Source organism: Macaca thibetana, chromosome 7, assembly GCF_024542745.1.
Source record: "Macaca thibetana thibetana isolate TM-01 chromosome 7, ASM2454274v1, whole genome shotgun sequence".
NCBI lineage: Eukaryota > Metazoa > Chordata > Mammalia > Primates > Cercopithecidae > Macaca > Macaca thibetana.
The window spans coordinates 152754979-152782238 of NC_065584.1; the positions used below are offsets into that span (position 1 = coordinate 152754979).

Genomic DNA, 27260 nt, shown 5'->3' on the forward strand with positions numbered 1-27260 from the left:
ATTTTTCCAAAAGACTGTGCATTTAATTTAGAAATATTTTTATAAGTTTCTAAAATAGTATTCTAAATTCATGTGGATATAACACAAATAATATTCAGTGTCTTCAGTTCTCAAAAAATAAGTAGTACTTTGGTTTACTGATCCTGGGGATGGACTTAAAAGCATTCTCAGTATTTTCTGCTAAGAACCAAGAAAGTGTTTCATAGGCAAATAAATTTAGAAAATACTGCATACAGGTGCTAGGTCTTCCTCTTAGAGATTTATAATGCTTATTAGCCTATTAAAGCTCCGAAAAGTTCTGTATTAAGGAAACTTAATTTAATTGTTTTGATTCAGAATTTCTTAATTTTATTTAACTAACGAGCCTTTCTTTTTTTCTTTTTAACACCTGTTAATCGCTGAAAAAGCTAGTGCTTCTCAGAACATGCTTAACCAAATAATTGGTTACCCAATCAAATAATTGGTTAACCAATATCACGAAGACAACTACAGGGTGATAGTCATGATTATCACAACTTTACATTGACAGAATTATTTATTTTAAGCCTATTTACATATACTTATTAATTGGGTGAAAAGTCCAGTTTTTATAGTTTTCCCTTTTGGTTGTTTTTAAATTTACCATCTTTTAAATTTATCTACTGAACAATAATACTAACGAAGTCATCCTTTAATAAAGGAAATTAAACTTGTCCTTTATTGTTTAGGTTTTGTTTATCAGAAACCAGTTGTCCACAAGAAGATCACTTCCCACCCAATCTTTGTGTGAAAGTGAATACAAAACCTTGCAGCCTTCCAGTAAGTCCTAAAAACTATTTTTTAAAATTCATTGCCAACATAGCTATCAAATAAGTCATCACAGCTGTTGTTAAGTCATAGTTTTTCCTTAAGAAAACATTTTTATTTTGGATATATATTCCTGTGACTGGGTGAAACACTTGTACCAACTATGTACAGTTAGCAGCAGTAACATTAGCTTTGGGGTCATAGGATTTGAAGTTGAGTGTGGTAGCTTTAGTGTTGTACTGGATTTTGGGGAGAAGTTTTTTCAACAGAGTCTCAGCTGTGTTCATGTGAGTCTATAAGCCTGTGGTAGAAAGGAGATTTGAAGAATGCTGTCTTAAACAGGAAGTAGGGGTGAGGACTGTTTCTGGTGCCCTTGAAATACTCCTCATATACCTGTCTAAGCTTGTTATGAATTTGTCCTGATTTTTAAATTTAAGAGACTTTGAATTTTCATCACTAATATTTTTCTCAGGTTTACTACAAGGAGAATATAAGGTTGTTTGGAAAAATAATAACACAAGAAACTTGTAAATGTTTGCTTCTGTGCTTTTTAATGAAAACATTCGTATTTTCTAGTATGTAGTTTGTAAGGGTTTTTTTCTTAAGGAATGGAAGTCAAAATGATTGTGGAAATAATAAGTATAAATAAATTATATTTCATTTTTAGGGTTACCTTCCACCTACAAAAAATGGCGTGGAACCAAAGCGACCCAGCCGACCAATTAATATCACCTCACTTGTCCGACTGTCCACAACAGTACCAAACACCATTGTTGTTTCTTGGACTGCAGAAATTGGAAGAGTAAGGAAATTTTTGTTTCTACCAGATTTTTGTATTATAAGGAGGGGTTAATCACCATGCCTACCTGAATTTATATGTAAATTATGTAAAATGAGCTGCAAAAGGATTTATTTTTGTCTCACAATGAATTTTCAACAGGTTTCCATTTGAAAAATGGGATTATGAAGTATCCAGTATTTTATAACCTGGCCCTTTTACTCAACAATTGATCATAAATGTCCTCCTGTATAATTACATGTTCTTCTGCATTATTTTAAGTGATGATATCATATTCCAATATGAATATGCCATAAATTTGCCTGTTCCCTACTATTGAGCATGTTACTTGATTTATTGATTGATTCATTGGTATGTCAGAGAACATTTTGAAGACCATCTTAGTAGCTATAACTTTGCATACATATATCATAATTTCATTAGGGTAAATTCTCAGAAGTGGGATTGCTGAGTCAAAGAGCATACAGAATTTTAAGAAATTTTGTGTACATTGACAGATTACCTTTTCCAAAGATGATGTACAAATTTATTCTCTGACTTTCAGTGTTTATTTGCGTGCTCATTAACACTATTATCTTCTTTGAAATTTTTACCAATTCTGTTAGGTAAATAATGCCACCACTGTGTTTTAATTAGTACTTTTTTCATTATTACTGAGATTGAATATGTTTTATATTTGTGATTATTTACATTTTAAAACTGTATCCATGTCTATTTCTCTGTTGCTGTTTTTGTTATTGATTATGAGATCTTCATATAGTAAAACTTAATTCTGTTTCATGTTACAAATATTTGTTTCCAGTTTGTTTGCCTTTTATTTTTATCTTGTTATTTAATATGCAGAATATTATTAATATTATTTAATATTGGCTACACAAAGCTTTTGTGTAGCCAAATCTTAACCAGTTATTTCCTTTATATAGTCTTTTCTCATCTCCACCATGCTTTGCCTATCTGTCCTTCCCAATCTATGGAATTATTTGTTTGTTTTCTTCTAGACTTAAGGTTTCATATTTTGCCTTTAAATATTTAGTTCATATTAAATATATGTGTGGTGCAAGGTAAAAATTGCTTTCTTTCACTTTTTAAATAGCCGATTCTAACACCGTTAACCAAATAAATGTTGATTCTGATGCCACCATGGTTGCATATTTGATTTTTACATATCCTGAGTATGTTTCTGACCTTTTTCTATATTGTTTCTTAGTCTAGCATTCTTTTTTGGGACAGTTTTCATGGTATGAACTCATAGGTATCCACCAGTTCATTTGAAATTTATTGAATGCTTACCATGTGCCATATACTGTACTCAAAACTGGCAGTACCATAGGGAGGGAAAAAAGCTCATTTTCATGAGGCCTGTGATCTAGGGGCCTGGTGGACACACACAAAGAATGTGAACCTACTTACAAGTACTATAATAGAGAGGCACATGGTGATTTTACAGTGTGTCAAAGGGCACTTTGAATGAGAGAGAGCAGTCAGGGAGGGCTTCCCTGAGGAAGTAGTGGCTGAGCCAAGAGCTAAGAGAAGAGTAGGAATCAGGTGAAAGGTTCAGAGGAAACTACCCACACAACAGCCCAGTGGTAGGAGTCAGCCTGGTTTTTACAAGAAGCTGAGAGGGATTCACTGACTAGAGTGCAGAGAATGGGGAAGAGCGGTATATGACATGTGGCTAGAGGGGTAAGATAGGACTAAACCATTAGGGCATTGTAGGTAATGTTAAACTTAAGGATTTTCTTTTTCTTTTTTTCTTTTTCTTTTTCTTTTTTTTTTTTTTTTGGAGACAGAGTCTCACTCTGTTGCCCAGGCTGGGGTACAGTGGCGTGATCTCAGCTCATTGCAACCTCCGTCCCCTAGTTTCAAGCGATTCTCCTGCCACAGCCTCCCAAGTAGCTGGGATTACAGGCGCCTGCCATTGCACCCAGCTAATTTTTGTATTTTTAGTAGAGACGGGGCTTCACCATCTTAGCCAGGCTGGTCTTGAGCTCCTGACCTTATGATCCACCTGCCGTGGCCTCCCAAAGTGCTGGGATTACAGGCGCGAGCCACTGCACCTGGCCAGGATTTTCTCTTTTTAAGCAGAAAGTTTATAGTGCTGTATTTCTTTTTAGAAAAGATCACTCTTTGGAGTAGTAAATAGTTTAAATGGAGGCCAGAATCATGCAGAAGGACATCTCTTAGGAGCCAGCTCTTGTGAAAGTATTAGTGAAATAGTATCTTTGTCTAGAGTGGTAGCAGTAGAAATGGAGGTAAGTAGGGGCATCTGCAGGATTAAGTGATGAATTGAAAGTTGAGGGCTAAGAGAAAGGGAGATGTCACTGATGAGTCCTTGGTTTCTTGGTGGGTAGCTAGGCAAATGATACTACTGCTGAGATAGAGGAAACACTGGAAAAGGACTGTGTGGGTGTGTTTTGTTTTGTTTTGCTTTGAAGAATGGGCATTGGCATTGGAGGACGAGATGGAGAAAATAATGAATTTACTTTTGAAACTTTTGAGTTTGAAATGCCTGTGAGACATCCTGAATAGGCAGTGGGGCAGATAGGCTTAAAGGATACATTTGGGATAGAGGGAAAAAATATGTGAGTCATCTGCACATTGATGGTTATTGGAACCACACTGGCAGGGCTGACATTGATTCTCCTGCATTACTTTTTTTTTTTACATTCATTCTTCCAGATAAAGTAGAATTACTTTATCGCATTTTTCCCCTCCCTCCTGTACCCCACTTGCACGTCTTTCTGAGAATTTGGATGAGATTTCTTTAAAGTTATAGTTTAAGTTAGGGAGAATTTATTTACAATGTTTAATATAACCATTCTAGGAACTGTATTTTCAAATCCTCTTTTATGTTCCTCAGCAATTTAATAGGTTTCCTACAATTCCTGCATATTTTTTGCTAATTCCTATGTTGGTTGTTATTATTACTGCTATTATAAAAAGAGATCTTTTTTCTGTTGTATTTTCAAAGAATTTATTTATTGTTGGTTTACTTAAAACTAGTTATTTTAAATATTTATTTCATAGCTAAATTCATATATCAGTTCTGTTGGCTTTTTAGATGATTTATTGGTATTTCTACATTAGCAGTTTTGAGTTTGAGGTATGTCATACAAATTATATTACCTTAATACTTCTGTCATTTATTTCTTGTTCTACTACCTAGAACTTTGTAAACAGTGTTAAACAATGCAGGCACTAGTGGACATATTTGACTTGCTCCTTATGTTAATGAGAATACTGCTACTGTTAAAACATTATTATGATGTTGCTATTAATTTTGATAGAACTTTATTATATCAATGATGTATTTCTATATTTCTCTTTTACTGGATATTTTTGTTAGAAATGGGATTTTGAATTATATCAAAATTCTTTTTGACATCTCTCAGGGTTATATTTTTTTCCTTTAACTCATGTGTCACCATTAGGTTTTTAAAATATTTTAAATATTTTATTTCTAGTGTACCTTGGAGTTCCCTTTTTACCGCTTTTTGAGGAAAGTTTTGTTTTTGTGTATGAAAAGAATAGCTCACTAAGGGAGAAGGGGAGTGTTTTTGGTGAAATAGGAAAGAAGTCAAACTGTAGGAGAGGAGGGGAATATGGCTGCTGATAAATAGCACTAGAGGAGAGGGGGAAATACTCTTCCATAGGAAGGCTTCCAAACTACAAAGATTTGAAGATATTTTTCTGGGGAAGTAAAACACTAAATCAACATTATTTTCCAAAGCCCAGAAAATAACTTAATAGATTGTTTTTAGATTACTGTTTTAATTCAGCTTGTGAAGATATTCTGAATAGTTCCTGTAGAGTATCTTACTATTTTGCAGATACCTTTGTATAGTTGGTTGCCAGTGAGAAATGTTGCAACTATGTCTTTTCAAATGAAATAAATAGGAGAGCTAGTATAGTGCCTGAAAGAAATAAGTGAGTTACATTGTAACTTCTTCCTCTACCTCAGTGTAATCACTGCTTCTAGCATTTGTTAAACTCTCATTATTTGTAGAGAAATTATTTAGATTTAGGTTTAGTATCCCTAATCTGAAAGTCTGAAATCAAGATACTCTAAAATTCAAAACAGGATACTCAAAGGAGATACTTGTTTGAGCATTTCAGACTTCAGATTTTCAGATTAGGGATGCTGAACTGGTAAGGATAATGCAGATATTCTAAAATCTGGAAGAAAAAAAAAATTCAGAGTCCAAAATACTTACAGTCCCAACCATTTCAGATCAGGGATACTCAACTTGTACCAGTGTAAGGGGCACATAATGAATAGAGTATATTTCAATTATAGAGAAAGCATTTCATGAACTTCACAAATAATTTTTAAGACTTTTGAAAAAGCAATAGACAAAAACATCAGTATAATACAATATAATATAATATATATCAGTAGTTGGAATTAGTATTTGAAGGATTAGCAGGAACAATAAAATACTGTCTACCTAGAAAAGAATCTCTGTCACTATTAAGCTTTGGTGGGTTTTTTTGCAGCTGAAGTTCACTCATTCATATGATGTAAAATTTTCATTTTATATTACCGGTACAAGTGGCATTTGTTAGTACCACATTCTTTTTGCTGCTTTTTTTTTCTATTTGGTTACATGTTTCAACTAGAGTGAACATACCTTTTCACTGAACTTGTTGCGGTTTCTGCTTGATCTCTTCTTAAGTGTTTATATAAAGCCTAAGGGTAATTCCAAGTTCTGAAGATTCAAGTTGTCAATACATAGTTTCACATTGTTAATTAACATTTCTCCAGTTTCTATCATGCTTGAAGCATTAAGCAAGTAAATAATAATGGTGAATAAGAGTTTTTTCTAAAAGAAGCTTTTCAGTTGGACCCAGTGACTTACGCCTGTAATCCCAGCACTTTGGGAGGCTGAGGCATGTGGATCACTTGAGGTCAGGCGTTCAAGACCAGCCTAGCCAACATGGTGAAACCCCGTCTCTACTAAAAAAAACCCACAAAAATTAGCCAGGTATGGTGGTGCACACTTGGAGTCCCAGCTACTTGGGAGGCTGAGGCAGGAGAATCATTTGAACCCAGGAGGTGGAGGTTGCAGGGAGCCAAGATTGCGCCAGTGCACTCCAGCCTGGGTGACAGAGCAAGACTCTGTCTCAAGTTAAATAAATAAATAAATAAATAAATAATAAAGCTTGTCAATGCTATATCAGATTAGTATGTTGTATGCTCTAAAACTTAGGAAAGTTTTTTTTTTTTTTTTTTTTGTAGAGTCTTGCTCTGTCACCCAGGCTGGAGTGCAGTGGCACCATCTTGACTCACTGCAAGCTCCGCCTCCCAGGTTCATGCCATTCTCCTGCCTTAGCCTCCCAAGTAGCTGGGACTACAGGCGCATGCCACCACACCTGGCTAGTTTTTTGTATTTTTAGTAGAGACGAGGTTTTACCACGTTAGTCGGAATGGTCCTGATCTCTTGATCTCGTGATCCGCCTGCCTTGGCCTCCCAAAGTGCTGGGATTACAGGTGTGAGTCACTGCTCCTGGCTGGGAAAGTTTTCATGTTTCATGTTACTTGTTCCTCATTAATGTGAAATTTATTAATGAAAGTAAATTAGCTTTTTTGACACTTCTTTTTCCTGCCTCTCAGAAAATGCGTAGCATGTGAACACAGATAGCTTTCTGAACTTTAAATAAAAATATGACCTTTCAGAGAGTATTGTAAGATATTTTCTGTCAAAAGAGGAGAGTGCATTAAGTTCCTTGTCTTAATATTCCCGCCCTTTCCCCTTGGTTTCTAGTGTCTGCTCTGTCATCAAGCAGTTGCCTAATCATGAGCAGATTGCATAATCTTTTTGTGCCTCAGTTTCATCAGCCCTTCACTTAGAAAAAGTCACCTATCCTACCTATATCTTAATAGGCCTTCTGCAAAGTTTAAATGAAGTTGGCAGTGTATGTTAAGAATGCTTTGAAAAGTGTGTGTAGCTATAAAATACAAGATGGCAGCAATTATTTTCCTTTTACTTCTTGTCAAGTCTCTTGATCTTCCTCTTGATCCCAGCACCAAATAGAAAGTGATCCTTCTCATTTAGATCTCCTTCCTACCCTTCATGAACCTCAGCCATCTTTTCTTTCTCTTATCCAACCATGTACCCTTCACATAGCCTTAACTTGTTGGTTAGCTGTTTCTTTGGTTTGGGTTTTTTTTAAATTTTTATATTTTTTTGTCCCCTTCTCCCTCTGTCATCTCTGGGTAGTCCCTCTGCTGGTAATGGATATTCATCTGTTCATTTGCCAAACCAGCAGCTTCTCTTTGAAAACCTTCTTTACTATTCCCTCTGCTTGTTGTGATAATGGCCCAAGTATAATCTTTTCAAGAGCTAGTTGAAGGCATAGAGAAAGGTTAAAAGGTATAAATTAGGAAGTCCATCTCATTTAATTTTTTTTAAAAAATAGATACTATTTTAGATATATCTGTTACCTACTAAATATGGTTTATAACTTTGACATCTTATTGTCTTTGGCTTATACTTAGTCTTAACAGTACTCTTTCATGTAAGTGCCTTAAATTCATTAGCTTCAAGTATAGGTAATATTAAATCCAGGACAGACCTGGGTTTAAATTCTAGGTTTGTTACTTGAAAATTGCAAAATTAGGGCAAGTTCTTTTACTTCTATATACTTCAGTTTCCTCATCCGTAAAACCAGGTTTATGATCATCTCAACAGCTTTTTGATCAGGATTAAATGAATTACTGTTCATGAAAACGCCTAAGACAGTGCTGGACACACAGGTGTTTTAAGAAGTGTTAGTTTTCTTTTCCTATCATGGTGAGATTAAAATAGATGTACTGTTTACTTACATATGTTGTTTGTTTTCTACATCTTTTTTTTTTTCCAGAACTATTCCATGGCAGTATATCTTGTAAAACAGTTGTCCTCAACAGTTCTTCTTCAGAGGTTACGAGCAAAGGGAATAAGGAATCCGGATCATTCTAGAGCTTTAAGTACGTATGATAAACTTATTTCACTTATTCAGCTAACTATTTTGTCAAAGGTTAGAGTAGTATTTTCTCAACTCAAGAAATTTTAGAATTTGTTTTTTCACTGGAACCTGTTGTAGAGGATTAAAAACACTGAGAACCTTCTGGCTTGTAAAACAAGACCTTAGAGTAGTTCTGATATCTTTGTCATGAACTATATTTTATAATCTATATTTTACTAATCTTAAAATTAACTTTGTGAAGTGAGTGCATGAACATGGAAGAATATTTTTCTACAACTTCATAAAATCAATGTTTAAGGAATTCTGGGAAATGGGAAGGGCATCTTGGCATAAATTTCAAGAAAGTTATTTTAGATTGGAGGTTTATCCAGGAAAAATATACAGAGTTGTATCATTGCCTCACTCCTGCATTTACAAAGTGAAGAGAGCCAGTGGGGTGGTAGAAATAATAATGACATGAGTTCTGCCATTAATCAATTATATGACTGTGGACAAGTAACGCTGCTTCTGAGTTTCATCTTCCTCATCTGTAACAAGAAGTTTATGCCATGTGATTTCTAATGCTTCTTCAGAGTCTGAGTTCATATGTGTGAATTACTGGATGGTTTGTTTTGATACGTTGAATTTGAGATTCAAGGTCTACAAATGGAGCTATGCTGACCTCTGTTTTTGAGGGTTAAGGTCAGAGGGTTTGGCCTTTCCAAAGAGGTGAACTAAGTTCTTCGTTTATTCTTTTATTTGTAAGAGGTGGGGGCCGAGTGGATTTAGGGATGAGGGCTGGGGACTTAGGAACAAAACTTATATAGGCAGGTGTTAGATAACTATCCTGAAAGGACTTTTGATGTGAGCTGATTAATGAAGCCCATTATCAGACTTGTACTTAGGAACACTCTGGTGGAAGGAACTAAGATAATAACAGCTTTCCTTTTGTAGCATAGCTTTTATCCCTTTCTGTAACTTATTTCTGTGGCAGAGTAAAAGATCCCACTACCCCTGAATATCAATATACCCTTAATAGTTCATTGAAGAATTTTTCTGTATTAAAATGGTCCTTTAAAAATGCAGCTAATCCTGAATCAATGGGAGCACACTTTGGGCTAATGCCTCTGTAGGCATGCATTGACAGATGATGGAGACCTAGAAGGACAGCACTGATTTGGGATCTGCGGGAGTGGAGGCACCATTTGGCAGGGACAAGAAGATGGTGGGGATCCTGAAAGAAAAGACAGACATCTGCCTTGAAGGAGAGTATAAGATACCTTCTCTTCTATCACAATCTTGCTGAAGTTATTCCTGGTCATTCTACTGAGAATCTTCATATTTGCCTCACAATACCAGAATCTCAGCCCGTCAGAAAGCAAAGAATTATGTGAGCCTGTATGGAAGAGGGAATACCAAGAAATAAGGCAGATAAAGTTATTTAATAGTAACAACAGCAACAACAACGATAGGGCCAACTGTCTTTGCTCAAGCTGTTAACTCTTCTCCACTTGTAGCTATAGCACCACCTGGAGGGAGAGTGGGAATGTGAGTCTGGAATTGAATTATTTTATTTTCTCCGAAAAACCACTATTAGCTACCATTAAGCAGCAAAAACTGTTTAATTCAAAAGCTGTTTCTACTCTGATATACTGATGGATGTGGAGAATACCTGTACACTGGATGAGATTTTTGTGGAAATTGATACCTTACCTTATTGGCCAGAGAAGCCAGTGGAATATTAATTTGGATCCCACCAGTAAGAAATTTGTTGTAATTTACTAAAAAGCAGGTTATCTACCTTTACCTATATGCTGCCTGTAAAAAAAAAAAAAAAAAAAAAAAAAAAAAACTTTCCCAACAAATTATGTAATTAAAATTCTGTTTACAATAACTTGACAAAAGGAAATGTCAGGTATCTCAGGTGTTTTTAAAGAATCAAATTACTTACAAATATGTTCCTTGTAAGTCATTCTTAATAAAATAAGTTCTTCTAGCAAAGTTTTAATAGTCAAGCCAGACACTTATGTTCTTGAAAGAATAAAGTTGCTGTTATTGAGACTTTTCACAGAGAAATCCATTCTCTGATTCATTTGATTTAGTAGGATTTTGTCTTGCTGTTTCTACCTTTGTGTAGAGTTGTCCCCTCACAACTATCAAAACAGTCTTTTACCAACTCTTAATCAAGTTTCTTTCTCCTCTTCCTTCTCCCTTCAGCAGTTATTTCAAGCCTTAGCCATAATCTACTCAAACACTGTCCCCCTCCCTCAGCACTCTGCCAATGCACGAAAATTGGGGCTACAAGATGTGAATTACCTAAACCACCCATTTCTTCCTTAATCTCAGTGCCACCATAATTACTTTCTGGCTTATCTACATTTGTGCCCAGTCCTCACTTTATTTCCTTCAGTGTCAAGAGGAAATGTCCCTTTCCCTGCTCCAAGTTAATCTTTTATTCATTTATTCTTTTCATTCAAGAAATTGTATTAAGAGTCTACTGTGTTCCAGGCACAGGAGAATACAACATTAAACAAGACACATACCATCTCTGCATCCCCCAGAAGTTTGCAGTCTGGTAAGAAAGACAGGCATTAAATAATTGCACAAGTCATTAATGAGTTAAAGTTTTGACATGTGCCTTGAAGAAGATAGACAGGGAACTCTGTAGAGGTACAATAGGGGAACATAGTCCTCTCTGGTGTTGTGATACTTAAGGCAAGATTATAAGTATGAGGAGAAGTTAAGCTCCAAGATAGGAACAGAGTATGTCAGGAGAAAAGGCCAGTGCAGCTGGAATAGAGAGAGCCAAAAAGGGCTGGATGCAGTGGCTCACACCTGTAATCCCAGCACTTTGGGAGGCTGAGGTGGGTAGATCACTTGAGGTCAGGAGTTCAAGACCAGCCTGACCAACATGGTAAAACCCCATCTCTACTAAAAACACACAAAAATTATCCGGGCATGGTGGCATGTGCCTGTAGTCCCAGCTACTTAGAAGGCTGAGGCAGGAGAATCACTTGAACTCGGGAGGCAGAAGTTGTAGTGAGCTGAGATCGCACCACTGCACTCCACCTTGGGCGACAGAGAGAGACTCTGTCTTAAAAAAAAAAAAGAAAAGAGAGCCAAGAAGGAGGGTGACCAGAGAGTTGGACAAGTATAAGTTGACATAGACAATATGAAGATAGATGATAGAAAACCATTAAAAGATTTTTAAGCAGAGGAATAAATGACATGATTACATTTAGACAATCTGATTCTCACTTTGAAGACGAATCAAAGGAAGGCAAAGCTAATGCAGTGAGGCCAGTTTAGAACCTTTTTGTAATAGTATACGTAAGAGATGATAATGTCTTGAACTAAGGTGATAGTGATGGATAGAAGTTGACAGTTTTGAGAAGTATTGAAATGGCATTGACTGTGTGTGTAGAGTGAGGAGTCAAGGAGGAGTGCTAGGCTTCTTACTCAAGCAACAGGTAACATGGTAATGCCATTTACTGAAACAGAAAACTGTTGAAAAGGTCAGATTGCAGGGGGGAGATCAGAGTGCACTCGTAGACTTGTGGTGGTTGAGATGGGATGAGACATCCAGGTAGAGATGCTCAGTAACAGTGATTGTGAGACCTGGCTCCCTCATGTATCTGCTCTTTGTCCTGTGTTTTCAGTTCCTCCCTGTCTGCAGGCTTTTTCTGTCACTCTATGCTGTCAAGGCTCTTTTGCCTTTTAAAAAATAGGAAAACAAGCTCCTCTATGGATAGAGCTCTGTGTTCCTCCCGTTGTTCTCATCCTAATTTCTGTGAGAGTGGTCTACATTTGCTCTTGTTACCTCCTCACTGCATCTTATTATGGTCTTTAACCCTCTATCATTCCACTGAAATTGCTCTTTCAGATGTCACAAATGATGATGTGATTGCTAAATTTAAAGGGTATCTTTTCGGTTTTCATCCTGAATACTTCTGCTGCATTTGATATGAACCACTTTCTCCTTGAAATTCTCTCCTTTTTTCTCTGACCATATCTTCTCAATCATCTGCCTTCAATGGGAAGCATTCTAAATATTGCTGTTCCTTGGAGTTTTATCCTGGGCGCACTTTTCTACACACGCTTATGGCTTAAAACTAACACCCACCCCAAAATACATGTCTTCATCTCAGACCTCTCCCCTGCGTTTCAGACTTATATAGCTAACTAACTTCACCTAAACATTTCACTGGTTCCTCAGATTCAAGTATTTAAAACTGAACTCACCAACTCCTGTCAAACTTACTCCCTAAATATTTCTCAAATGTACCTTCTGTCTATCACTGCTATCATTGCCCTTGTTTAAGCTCTCATATCCTGCTTTTATTTTAAAAACCATTCTTAGATAAAACATCCCTCTCTTTGACTCCTTTATATATCTCCTCTGGTAGCCACGTAAGTGATTTATACAGATCTAAAATCTTACCATCCTCATTCCCTTGCATTTCATGGCTTCTTAACACCTAGGGAATAAAAGCTCCAACTGTGTTAGCATGACACGTAAACTTTCCATGATGTGGCACCTGCTTATTACTTTCCAGGGTCATCTGTATTCACTCTTCTTTTCATACTTCACATTCCAAAAATATGGAACTCTTTTTCTTTAGTGCTTTAGTTTTGTGCTCTATGCCTCAAAACTCCCCTGCTGCCTCCTCTGCTTAATGTTATTATCCTTTGTTTCACTTTTTTCCAGGAAGCATCCCAGAACCCCCAGAATAGATGAGTTGACTTTTGGTTAGCTTCCCAAACATACTTCCATCAGAGTGCATTAGAGATGATCTCACTGAGCATCTTTACCTTCTACTAGATTATGAGTTCTTTGGAGCAGGAATTTAATCTTATTTTTTTGTTGAATTCCTATTGCTCAGCACAGTGCCACATACATAGTAGATCTGCATATTTTTGTTGAAGTAAACTGATGAAAAGACATCTACAGAAAAAAGTCAGATCTCGGTGCCTGTTTCTTTGCTTATAAAATGAAATACTGATCTTAATATGTTTGATTGTTTTCAGCCTTAAAATTTTAAAAGGCTGAATTAAAATAACCTGATATTAATGAAGGATAGAAATTATCTTGAAATAATAACAACCCTAGAACAGCGCTAATAGAACAATCTGTGATGATGGAAGTGTTCGCTATCTGCACTGTCCCATACGGTAGCCACCAGCAACATGTGGCCATTGAGCACTTAAAATGTGGCTAGTGTAACTGATGAGCTGAATTTTTTATTTAAATTTAAATACAGCGTCATGTGAATAGTGACTGACTCCTATAGCTCATGACAACAGGGATTAAAAACAAGATTAATTCTACTCCCCAAATTGACTTATTGGGTAAAACAAGATTAATTTTAAATGTGGCTAGCTGTAACTTTATTATAGTCATATAATAAAATACTGTTACCACTGCAGATCACTGTAACAATGTGAAAACTAACTCCCAGAGAACTTCCTACGTGTTGACTGATTACCACAGAACAAATATTGTATGTCTTATTTTTTTATTCCCTTGCTCACAAGTAATAAGTGCTTTTACTTTTACTTTATTTTTTCTTCATACTTTCTTATGATTAAATATAGCATAGTGCTTTTCCCCTCCATTTTCTGTCTTTCTTTTTGAGAACGTTTATTAAAGTATAATTTATAGGCAATAAAGATTCCTTTGACAGATGTATACAATCATGAACCACTGCCACAATCAAAATATAGAACATCCTTTTCCCCAGAAAGTTCTTCTGTCGTCTTTTGCATTCCATCCCATCCTTTTACCATTGATGTGATTTCTGCTCTGTAGTTTTGTCTTTTCCAGAATGTCAGATAAATGCAGTGCTACAATATGTAGCCTTTTGCGTCTGGCTTCTTTCATTTAGTGTAATGCTTTTGAAGTTCATCCATGTAGTTTGTTCTTTATTGCTGAGTAGTATTTCATTTATATACTATAATTTATCCATTTCTCAGTTGATGGACATTTGGATTATTTCCAGTTTTGCAGCAATATGAATAAAGCTGCTGTAAACATTTACATTTTGCATATGGATACTTCAGTTTTGTAGACATATGTTTTCATTTCTCTTGGGTAAATATCTAAGAGTGGGATTGCTGGGTCATATGATAAGTATATGGAAAACAGTTTGGCAATTTCTTTTAAAGTAAATATACCGTTTTTGCATTCCCACTAACAATATGTGAGATTTCAAGTGGGTCCACATCCTTACCAGCATATGGTGCCATCAGGCTGCTTTATTGTAGCCATTGTGATTGGTATGTAGTGGCATTTCATTGTGCATTTTTCTAATGTCTGAGGATGTTAAGCGTCTTCTTAGGTGCTTATTTGCCATTCCTGTAGCTTCTTTGAAGTATCTGTCAAGTCTTTTACCCATTTTTTAATGTCATGCTTTGCATATATTATGAAATCTGTACCTAAATGAAAGTCACAAACACTCTCTTCTATTTTTCTTCTAGAAGTTTTATTGTTTGAGCTCTTGGATCTAGGTCTGTGATTCATTTTGAGTTAATTTTTATATATGGTGCAAGGTGAGAGTAGAGATTTGTTTTTCCCCCCACATAGATATCAAAATAGTCCAACAACATTTATTGAAAAGACTGTCTTTCCTTCCATTTCATTACCTTGGCACCTTTATCAAAAACCAGTTGACGATAGATGTATAAATCTATTTCCAGATATTATTCTTTTCCATTGACCTGTATGTCTATCCTTATGCCAAATGAGTCTTAATTACTGTAGCTTGATAGTAAGTCTTGAAATCAGTTAGAATTCTCCAACTTTGTTTTTCTTTTTCAGAATTGTTTTGAATATTGTTAGGTCCAATATGTGAGATAATACATGGTGACGAAACAGAATTTATTTCTGTAATATGAGGTTGATTTCAGCATTCAAAAGTCAATATAGTTCACCTTCTCAACAAACTAAAAATGAAAAATCATGTGATCATCTCCAGAGATGCAGAAAAAGCACTTGGCCAAATTCAACATCCATTCATGATAAAACTGTCAGCAAAATAGAGAAGGGAGCTGCCTCAGTGTAATAAAGAGTATTTACAAAAAGTCTACACTACAGCTGATATCATCATTAATGGTTAAAACTTGAATGCTTCACTCCTAGGATTGAGAACAAGGCAAGGATATCTGCCCCTAGCGTTGACCTAGAGATCCTAGGCAGCATAATAAGACAAGGAAAATTTTTAAAAAAGAAACCAACACACAGGTTAGAAATTAAGAAATAATTATTGTCTTTATTTACAGATGACCTTATGGTCTACATAGAAAAAAATCCCGAAGAATCTCCAAAAAAGCTATTAGAAATACTATATGAGTTTAGCAGAGTTAGAGAATGTGTGGTCAGGATACAAAAACAAATTGTATTTCTGTTAGTAATGAATAATTGGAAATTGAAATTCACAAAACAAGATTTTACGGTAACATCCAAAAATATGACACACTTAGGGATACATCACACAAACTAGGTGCAAGATTTGTATGCCGAAAACTACAAAGCATCGTTGAGAAAAACTGAAAGAAGACCTGAATAAACAGATATATCTTGCTAAGAGATCAAAAGATTCAATTGTTGTATGTCAGTTCTCCAAATTAATCTGTAGAATTAATCCAGTCTAATCAAGATCCTGGTAGGACCTTAAAAAATATCTTTACAAGAATAAATGGACTAGGATTGGGTCTGTAATGACAAAAGAGAAGGCATAGGGTTTTTTTGTTTGTTTTGTTTTGTTTTTAATAGAAATTGACAAACATTCTGAAATAATTTCAGAAAATTCTCCCACCTCTGGGAGAAAGTGAATGTACAAATCATGTTTTATTTGTTTTATTGTTAGCTAGTAACAATAGCTAGTATTTATTGAGAATAATATTAGGTTATTTGAAAACTTTTTTTGTGGCTCACGCCTGTAATCCCAACACTTTGGGAGGCCAAGGTGGGCACATCACCTGAGGTTGGGAGTTTGAGACCAGCCTGGCCAATATGGCAAAACCCCATCTCTGCTAAATACAAAAATTAACCGAGCCATGGTGGCGCACACCTCTAATCCCAGCTACTTGGTAGGCTGAGGCAGGAGAATCACTTGAGCCCAGGATGCAGAGCCTGCAGTGAACCAAGTTCTCACCACTGCACTCCAGCCTGGGTGACAGAGTGAGACTGTGTCTCAAAAGAAAAAAAAAAACAAAAAAAAAAACACCTTTTTTTGTTGTTGAGACAGGATCTCACTCTGTCACCCAGGTTGGAGTGCAGTGGCAGCAATTTCAGCTTACTGCAATGTCTGCCTCTCAGGCTCAAGTGTATTTTAAAACTTTTAATGCGTATTAACTCAATCCTTAAAACATTTCTGTGAGGTACTATTATTGTTCCCATTTACCAGATGATGTAACAGGCATAGAGAGGTTAAGTGACTTAGAACTGAGACTTAAATTCTAAGCTAGGCTCTCTAGGTCCTGTGCTCTTAACCACTACTTTATTTCAATTTATTTTCTTATTTCAATTTATTTTCTAAGCGCTAAACACTGAGCTTTGTTTTGTATAAGGCTGATACTGTGATCTATAAGTATTGCTTCATTTAAGTGGAAATTTAAATATGCAAAGTTCAAAGTCAGTTACTATACCCATTGCTTGCTATGTCTATAAAGGGTGCTGGTGGGATGGTTGGTGAAGGCATGCGGAGTGGTTATTAGTCAGGGTTCTCCAGAGAGACTCTAGGAGGGGAAGGAGGAGAGGAGAAGAGAGAGAGAGAGAGAAGAGAGAGAGAGAGTTGAGGGAAGATGTATCAGGGCAATTGGCTGACATGACTGTGAAGGCTGAGAATGCCCACAATAGATAGGCCATCAGCAAGCTGGAGAACCAGCGAAGCCAGTAGTATGACTATTGAAGTCCAAAGGCCACAGATCCAGGAAGCCAATTCTCAGTCTAAGGCCAAAGGCCTAAGAGGGGTGAGGAGAAGGGCTGATATGGTGGTACAAATCCCAGAGTCCCAAGTCCAGAGAACCTGGAATTCTTTCTTTTTAAAGGTGAGGTCTCACTATGTTGCCCAGACTGGTCTCAACTCCTGGCCTCAAGCAGTCCTCCTACCTCAGGCTCCCAAGAGCTAGGATCACAGAATTCCAAAGGCAAGAGAAGAAGGGTGTCCCAGCTCAAGGAAAAAGAGAAAGTGAATTTATTTTCCTTTCCTCTGCCTTTTTGTTCTTTCCGTGCCCTCCAGCTGATTGGATGGTGTCCTCCAAGATTGAGGGCGGATCTTCCTCACTCATCCACAGACTGACACACCAGTCTCCTTTGGAAACACACTCGCAGGCACTTCCAGAAATTATGCCTTGCCAGCTATGTAGGTAGCCCTTCGTTCAGTTAGTTTAGTTGACACCTAAAATTAGCCAACACAGTGAGTAATCACATTAGAATTCTATTTGCATGTTTATTTCGTATGGCGATTATTTGTTGCCTTTAACAAAGATACTACTTTTTAAAATCGTATTTATGAGAAAAGATTGACTAAGATTTGGTGTATAATGACAAAGGCATACTTTTGGTAATTTATATATGGTATGCATTAGCATAGTGTTATAACTATATTTTCCAAACTAAAAACCAGAAGTTGTATGCCTTTTTGTGTGTGTCAGGAGACAGCCTGTGAAGTACATTAAGACTTTGAAAATTTGGAATTTCCAGGGCATGAAATGACTTTTTAGTCTGGCATTAGAATCATATTTGGAGCATTTAAAAAACTACCAATTGGTGTCCCTCTTTTCATTCTGATTCAGGAAGCTCTCTATAGGTAGGTCTGATGTGTACCTTACTTGAGATCCACTAATTAATGGAAATAGTTGGATAGGATATCCAGGATTTGGACCATCTAAAAAAACCCAGACTAAAATCCAGGGCACTGTGTTTCATAAAGGTAGGATTTCTCATAAATGGTTATCAGAACAACAGACTCTGAAATTGTAACTTACCCAAGTACTTGTCCCTCTCTTCATTTTCTTTTCTATATGGTGTCTATCTGGTCACACTTAGTTGTACCACAGCTCAGAAATTCTGTCGACTATGTATACAGCTACTCCACTTACGGCCCCTTTATACAATATAGACTTTAAAGTTATTATGGGACAGTTTCTAAAATTGTTGGAACATTACATCTATGCATTTCCTGTCCCACCCCTATAATGTTTTTTCTTGTTACTGGTTATTGAAGTTTTCAGAGGTAACAGATAGCTCAGGTTTCCAGATGAGAATTATAAGGAGTCTTTTATATCAGACTGAAAGAGAATGAAAGAACAGCCTTGGAAAAGTAAAATTACTAGTGTCTCCTCCTCCCTTAAGAACCAGAAGAAGTTTGAAGTGAAAAGATTAAAGATTATCTAGTGTGGCTTCCAGTTTTACTGTAAGTAAAATTAAGCTGAGAAAGGAGGATTGACTTGCCCAAGAGGGCACAAGTATTTTATAGAGAAATAGATTAAAATTCAAATAATTGTATAGTTAAAAAAAAGAAATAGGACTCTTTTCATAATTTAAAGTTTGAATTAAGCTGTTTTACAGTAAATGTTTTTATTTTCTGAGCTTTCAAAAATGTATAAATGTTATTCTTATTATTAATGTCCTTGAAAATAGAAGAGCCCAAATAATATTAGTCATAGTTTAAAAGAAAGAAAACCTTGATCCAGTATCTTAAGAGTTATAAAAGAAAAAGGGTCTACCATCAGTTGAATATGTCAACATATTAGAGAAATGTCTGTCATATTGCTGCAGGTTTTTGTCCCCTGAGTGAGAAATAGGAAATTTATAGGAAATATAGTCATTCTACAGATAAACTGTTTTCCATCCTTTGCTTATAGAATTAAAAGCCATATGGTTGTTTTTATCTGTGCCATTAATTGGGAAATAATTGAGCAGATTTGTTTTAAGTTTTTTATTCTTTATAGTAATGTTCCAGTAATGTATCTTTAATAAACTTACTCTGTTTGTTTGCTTTTTTTCTTCTTGAATGAATATCAGTTAAAGAGAAGTTGACTGCAGATCCGGACAGTGAAATAGCTACAACCAGCCTAAGGGTTTCTCTACTGTGTCCAGTAAGTGTTAACTATTACTTGCTTTCCAGAAAGTTTAACATACATTTTCTTTTTTTATTAAGTATTTTTACTATTTGAGAAATTCTGTTTACTTCTAAAATATGTCCACCACTGTTACAGTTTATGAAAAGTGGAAAGACATCTAGGCATTGCATTTGGAATCTAAACAAGTCTTTAAAAATGATCTCCTCTTAGTAAGACCTATCTAAATATGGCCTGTGATTAATGACCATCTCTCAGGCTCAATCGTAAAATCTCCAAATAATAAATGTTTATTGTCTCAGTGTATTTATAAAAATTTTACATTTATTTATTTATTTTTATTATTTTTTTTTTTGAGATGGAGTTTCACTCTTGTTGCCCAGACTGGAGTGCAGTGGCGCCATCTCGGCTCACCACAACCTCCACCTCCCGGGTTCAGGCGATTCTTCTGCCTCAGCCTCCCGAGTAGCTGAGATTACAGGCATGTGCCACCACGCCTGGCTAATTTTGTATTTTTAGTAGAGACAGGGTTTCTCCATGTTGGTCAGGCTGGTCTCGAACTCCCAACCTCAGGTGATCCACCCGCCTCGGACTCCCAAAATGCTGGGACTACAGGCGTGAGCCACCATGCCTGGCTAAAAATTTTACTTAAGATAGTACCTTTCTGAGTAAAAATCTAGCCGTGATTACTCACACATCTCATTTAACCGTTTTGCCAACAATGACCACATTATAACAGTTCACCAATTAGAAACTTCTGTTCAGCCTAAATAGCTGAACTTGTTATACATATAAAAAAGCCTTGAGATATTTTAAGCCAGAAAATGAGGTCAGAATCAATAATTTTCATGAAATAAATATATGGTCCCAAGACTTAACCAAATTATTAAACCTGTAAGGGAAAAGGTCTCAAAAACATGTTAAACTGCGGGCCAGTGGCGCAATGGATAACGCGTCTGACTACGGATCAGAAAAACATGTTAAACTAATTTGATGTTAGGCTTATTGGTAGGGATGGTGGTTGAATATGTCCATATGGAAATATGTGAAAAATTAATCATAAATTACCTTGACATTTTGATTACTTTTTGTTCTATAATAATCAAACTAATCATATTTAAATTGGGGAGAAAGAATGAAAGGACACATCTCTTTCCTGCTTTGCCTGATTGTTCAGACAGGCCTGATATTGAAAGCAGTTGATACTGAGATCCTACTAATATCAGATGATGATGAAGTTACTGTATTCTTAAAGAAACAAAGAATTTAAATAGAAATTAAATGTTATTTGTAGTTACAAATATTTTTTGTAATTTATGAAACTTAAAACATAATATGAAAAAATTAGTAGATCATGAATTAGTTTCTGTAAGTTATAGAAAAAAATACAATGAAGTTAATTAAAATCACCAAATTCTATCATTGTGTGTATATCCTTCTATTCCTGTAACGTTTATTTTTATTCCTTTTTATAATAAAGCCAATTTTTTTCTTGCGAAAAATATTTTGACTCCAGGCTTTTTATATTAGTGTTAAAAATTCTTTAAGTAACCAGGTAAATGTTACAACAGCCTAGGTTGTAAAGGAGACTGGTGTGGGGGGGGGGTGGTGTGTGTGTGTGTGTGTGTGTATGTGTGTGTTTCATGCTTAGAAAAATGGTTCACACACTGAGGAAGTAGAGGGTGAGAAAAAGACAAAAAATGTTTTTAAAAGAAAAGGGTAAAAAGATGTATACTTATTCTACCCTCTTTCTCCAAAACCCTGATTTATCCATTCCCCCTCCATTGTTCTTTGCCGCCTCATTTTGTTGTAAAACACCAATTCAGAAAATACAATAAGTTTAGAAAAGTACATACACTTCTTTTTCTATTTAAATCACTGGAAAGAGTAGTGTTTTTCTGCAGTCTCACTTAAAAGTGTTTATAGTTGTACTAATATATACATGAGGCTTTATGTTTAACACACATATGAAGCATTTATTCGTATAAATAAGCACTCCAATATAAATCTTAAAAGTTTTATTTGTGGAACTATGTTTTAATTCTGTAGTTCAGGTGCTCATCTCTATATTATTAGAAACTTAATCACATTTTGCTCTTTGTACCTTTATTTTTCTTTTTTTGAGACAGGGTTTCACTTTGTCACCCAGGCTGGAGTGCAGTGCTGCCATCTCAGGTCACTGCAGCCTCCACCTCCCAGGTTCAAGCAATGCTCCTGCATCAACCCTCCAAGCAGCTGGGACTACCGGCATGTGCCACCACACCCGGCTAATTTTTGTATTTTTTTGTAGAGACAGGGTCTTCATATGTTGCCCAGGCTGGTCGTGGACTTCTGGCCTCAAGCAATCCTCCTGCCTTGGCCTCCCTTGAGATTACAGGCGTGAGCCACCATGCCCAGCCAGCAGTTCATTTTAAATTGACATCTGCTTTAAAAATTCAGAGTATAAAACAAAACAACTATATGTGTATATTGTGTATATGTGTGTATGTATGTGTAAAATACATAATTATAATACTTTCATGGGTTTCTATTTGGCTAAAGGGATAATCCCTCACAGTTATTCTGAAATAGTAAGATCATACATTTTAGGTATGTTTTTACTCAAAAATAAAATTTAGTAATATCTATATATCAAATTTATAGGATAATAAAGGAGATTTGCTCTCTTTGAAATATGTACATATGATGTCTTACTGTGCATTACAATTGCCCTTATTGTGATGTACAGAGCTCCAAATAAATGAGTTTCTGTTGTTTCTGTGCCATTTAGCTAAAGGCAACAAAAATAATTAAAAATGTTTTTACTCTTTGGGAATTTTATGGTTCTGATTTATTAAAAATAGAGGTGGAGGAATCTTTGAAAAACTGCTTTGTAAACCCAAATACAAATGACTTGGAATTGATAGAAGAAGATAAACTCTGGAAATGTATTTATGAAATATTATTGTGAAAAAAACTTGTGAAATTGTTCTTTTTCTTTTTCTTTTTCTTTTTTTTTTTTTTTCAGAGACAGAGTTTTGCTCTGTCACCCAGGCTGGAGTACAGTGACCAGATCTTGGCTCACTGCAACCTCCACCTCCCAGGTTCAAGTGATTCCCCTGCCTCAGCTTCCCAAGTAGCTGGAGCTACAGGTGAGCGCCACCACGCCCAGCTAATTTTTTGTATTTTTAGTAGAGATGGAGTTTCACCATGTTGGCCAGGCTGGTCTCAAACTCCTGACCTCAGGTGATCCACCTGCCTTAGCTTCCCAAAGTGCTGGGATTACAGGTGTGAGCCACCACTCCCAGCCCTTTTAAAATTTTTTTATTTTTTGAGACAGAGTCTTGTTCTGTTGCCTAGGCTGGAGTGCAGTGGTGTGATCTCAGCTCACTGCAACCTCCACCTCCCGGGTTCAAGCAATTCTCCTGCCTCAACCTCCTGAGTAACTGGTATTACAGGTGCCTGCCACCACGCCCGGCTAATTTTTTATTTTTAGTAGAGATGGGGTTTCACCATGTTGGCCAGGCTAGTCTCAAACTCCTGACCTCAAGTGATCCGCCTGCCTTAGCCTCCCAAAGTGCCGGGATTACAGGTGTGAGCCACTGTGCCCAGCCGAAATTGTTTTTAATGTCACACTTTTTCCTTTTGCAAAGAGAAAGCACGTTTTATTGACATTTTTAGGGCTTTTTAAAAATATAAGTTGGTTAAAACTTGTATCTAGAATGTTTTCTCTTGCAGCATCATCAGTTACTAATATAGATAGCACTATTATTGTAAAGTTAGTGGCATTAGAAAACACATTTGGGAGTTAAAGTGTTTATATGCAAATAATTCAAACATAATTTATGTCCTATAAAGGGAAAGGAAGAATTTGTAATCACAAGATGAAGACGTTCAAAGTTCAGCTTCTCTCCTTATACCAAGTTAGAGAAAATCGATATCTGTTTTTCAGATAATTATTTAGAATTTAGTGATTTTTTAAAAAATCACGAATATAAGAATTATCACATAATAGTTATTTTATTATTCTAAGGCATTTATGTGACAGCTAATGATGCATTTGAAAATGAGCTTTTGCTTTTATGTACCCTTTTATGTCTTTCTTGCACCATTTCTGTGTCAGCATTCCTTAAAAACTCTGTAGGTCACCTTGTCAGTATAGCTGAAGATAAAGGCTTGAGAGTTGCTCTCTTGCCTACAAGATATGAACTGACAGCTGGAGATCATGGGGTAAAGATATGTGAGATGAAGGCCTTTGGAAAACAGCTGCTTTTCAGAGTATAAATTTCTTTTTTTTTTTTTGAGACGGAGTCTCGCCCTGTTGCCCAGGTAGGAGTGCAGTGGTGCGATCTGGGCTCACTGCAAGCTCCGCCTCCTGGGTTCATGCCATTCTCCTGCTTCAGCCTCCCAGTGGCTGGGATTACAGGCACTCGCCACCACACCCAGCTAATTTTTTGTATTTTTAGTAGAGACGGGGTTTCACCGTGTTAGCCAGGATGGTCTCGATCTCCTGACCTTGTAATCCACCCACCTCAGCCTCCCAAAGTGCTGGAATTACAGGCGTGAGCCACCGTGCCCGGCCCAGAGTATAAATTTCATTGCCTATGGCTTGGATTCTGAAATAATCTTTATTTCTTACCATCTTATCCGTTTTCATAAACAATCAGTAGTCTGGTAGTTCTACAGTTCATAAACCTTGTGTACTATTACTGTATTTGTCTAGAATTTTTAGTCTGTGGTTTTTCTACTTAGTATTAAGGCAATAGCAAAAGTACCTTATAAAATAGGAATTTGTATTTCATAGATAAGTTAAGGTCTGACATAAGATATAAAAATGTAACTTGGCACCACCAACCAGATTGCTATTTGGAAAATGTTTCTGAACTAATGCCACATGGTATCTTGCCTAATGGTAATTTTTCCGTTATAACTACTTTGTTCTTTTTGGCCTTTTTATCAGGTGCTTATGTAAATCAAATCATAAAAAATTTGTGGGACGGGTGGCTCACGCCTTTAATGCCAGCACTTTGGGAGGCCAGGGTGTGCAGAGCACTTGAGGCCAGGAGTTTGAGACCAGTGTGGCCAACATGGCGAAACCCCGTCTCTACTCAAAATGCAAAAATTAGCGAGGCATGGTGGCACCTGCCTGTAATCCCAGCTACTTGGGAGGCTGAGGCAGGAGAATTGCTTGGGAGACTCTTGCTCAAAAAATAAAAAAATTAAAATTGAGTAGAAGTGCAGTAAGGGAGTCTGGTGAAGCTGTTTAATACTTTGTGAGCCCACAATAAAAGAATTACTAAGCTGAGGTTTGGGTGGGTTTCCTAGTGTACAAAGTGATTTAAAGCAAATATGTTAATTAATACTATTTTTATTTATTGAAAACTTACTATGTGTCACGTACTGTGCAGTAAACGTAATTGAATCCCCACAATCATTTTGTGTAGATCCCATTTTTATCCCCATTTTATAAAACTGAGCCTCTGAGTGATTAAATAAAATAACATTCAGGATTCACACAGTAGGTACGTAGTGGGGCCAGGATTCATTCTAACACCAGAATTCATACTCAGGCTGCACTATAAATTACTGAGTACGACCTGCATGCCTTCCATGAGTGGTGCCTCCTGGAATTGCCCATCATGCACAACTGAAGCTTTATCAGTGCACAGGACTGTCTTACTGCTGTATATTTCCAAGTATGGGGACAAGGAAATTAGTCCAACCTGTTTCTGGTAGGAGGAGACACACGTATAAATAAGTAACATACAGTTGTGCATGCCTTAATGATGGGGATACCTTTTGAGAAATGCATTATTAGGGGATTTTGTTGTTATTCAACAAAAGCAACATAGTTGTGTTATTCAACAAAAGCATCATAGGTGGTGGTGTTCAACAAAAGCATCATAGGTGTGCTTACACAAACCTAGATGGTATAGCTTACTACGTACCTTGGGACTATTGCTCCTAGGCTGCAAAACTGTACAGCATGTTACAAAACTGAATACTGTAGGCAGTTGTAACACAATGCTAAGTATCTGTGTACCTAAACATAGAAAAGGTACAGTAAAAAGTATAAAAGATGAAAACTGGTACACCTGTATGGGGCACTTACTATGAATGGAGCTTACAGGACTGGAAGTTGCTCCAAATAAGTCAGTGAGTGGTGAGCAAATGTGAAGGTTTAGGACATCACTTACATCACTGTAGACTTTATAAACACTGTACACTGCAGCTACAATAAATTTAAAATATTTTTCTTTCTTCAATAATAAACCTTAGCTTACTGTAACTTTGATTTTTGTTTTTTGTTTTTGAGACAGAGTCTCCCTGTGTCACCCAGGCTGGAGTGCAGTAGTGTGATCTCAGCTCACAGCAACCTCTGCCTCCCAGGCTCAAGTGATTCTCCTGCCTCAGCCTCCCAAGTAACTGGGATCCCAGATGTATGCCACCATGCCTGGCTTATTTTTGTATTTTTAGTAGAGACGGAGTTGCGCCACGTCAGCCAGGCTGGTCTCAAACTCCTGAACTCAGGTGATCCTGCCTCCTCGGCCTCCCAAAGTGCTGGGGTTACTGGTGTGAGCCACTGCACCCGGCCACTGTAACTTTTTTATTTTATAAGCTTTTTAATTTTTTAACTTTTGACTCTTGTATTAACACTTAGCTTAAAACACAAGCACGTTGTACAACTGTACAAAAATATTTTCTTTCTTTATATCCTTATTCTATAAGCTTTTTCTATTTTTAACATTTTTTTACTTTTGTTTTCTACTTTTTAAACTTTTTTGTTAAAAACTAAGACACACATTAGCCTAGGCCTACACAGAGTCAGGATCATCAGTATCACTTCCTTCCACCTCCACGTCTTGTCCCACTGGAAGGTCTTCAGTGGCAGTAACAGACATGGAGCTGTTCTCTCCTACCCGCCTGAGGCTGTTTTACAGTTAACTTTTAAAATATATGTAAGTAAAGGGAGTACACTCCAAAATAATGATAAAAAGCATAGTAAATCAGAAACCAGTAACATGGTTGTCTGTTATCAGGTATTATGTACTGTACATAATTTGAAGACCTCCATCATATATGTGGTTCACTGTTGACCAAAATGTTATGTGGTGCTTGATTGTAATCATATGCAGGAGTATAGAGGTGGGAGTACACAGAAGGGAGTTAACCAGTTTTTACTCTAGGTCTCTCCAGGTTATACTTCTGATACTATAAACTGGCATTGCTCTATTCTCAGTAAGTTTATAACATGTTCAGGGTTCTATTTTTATTCATCATGGCTACATCTGGTTGAAGTAAGGAGGAAACAGTGTTACCTTAGAGAAAGTAAAAGGGACCCAGAAAGGTTAAATGCCTTTCTTAGAGACACAGTAAATCATTGGTATCAAAGCAATTATTTTGGGCACCAAATGACAGTTAATTTCCTGGTAGACTAGGAAATTGCACATTTCCCTGAAATTGATCTAAGCCAAGAATCTTTTCCTCATTTAACTCATATTCTTTTCAAGCCTTTATATTTTTCTTTTATATATATACACATATATATAAAAAATACTTTAAGTTCTAGGGCACATGTGCACAATGTGCAGGTTTGTTACATAGGTATATATGTGCCATGTTGGTTTGCTGCACCCATTTACTAACTCGTCATTTACATTAGGTA

General features: G+C 36.4%; 1 protein-coding gene across 1 annotated transcript in view; it reads left to right on the forward strand.

Moving 5' to 3' along the window:
- PIAS1 (protein inhibitor of activated STAT 1) overlaps window positions 1-27260 on the forward strand; it is a 465384-nt gene that overhangs the window by 417923 nt on the left and 20201 nt on the right. The window contains exons 6-9 of the mRNA XM_050796302.1: window positions 708-798; window positions 1454-1588; window positions 8450-8555; window positions 19560-19633. Coding sequence (XP_050652259.1) covers window positions 708-798; window positions 1454-1588; window positions 8450-8555; window positions 19560-19633 — 406 coding nt within the window. The remainder of the gene's footprint in view (window positions 1-707; window positions 799-1453; window positions 1589-8449; window positions 8556-19559; window positions 19634-27260) is intronic.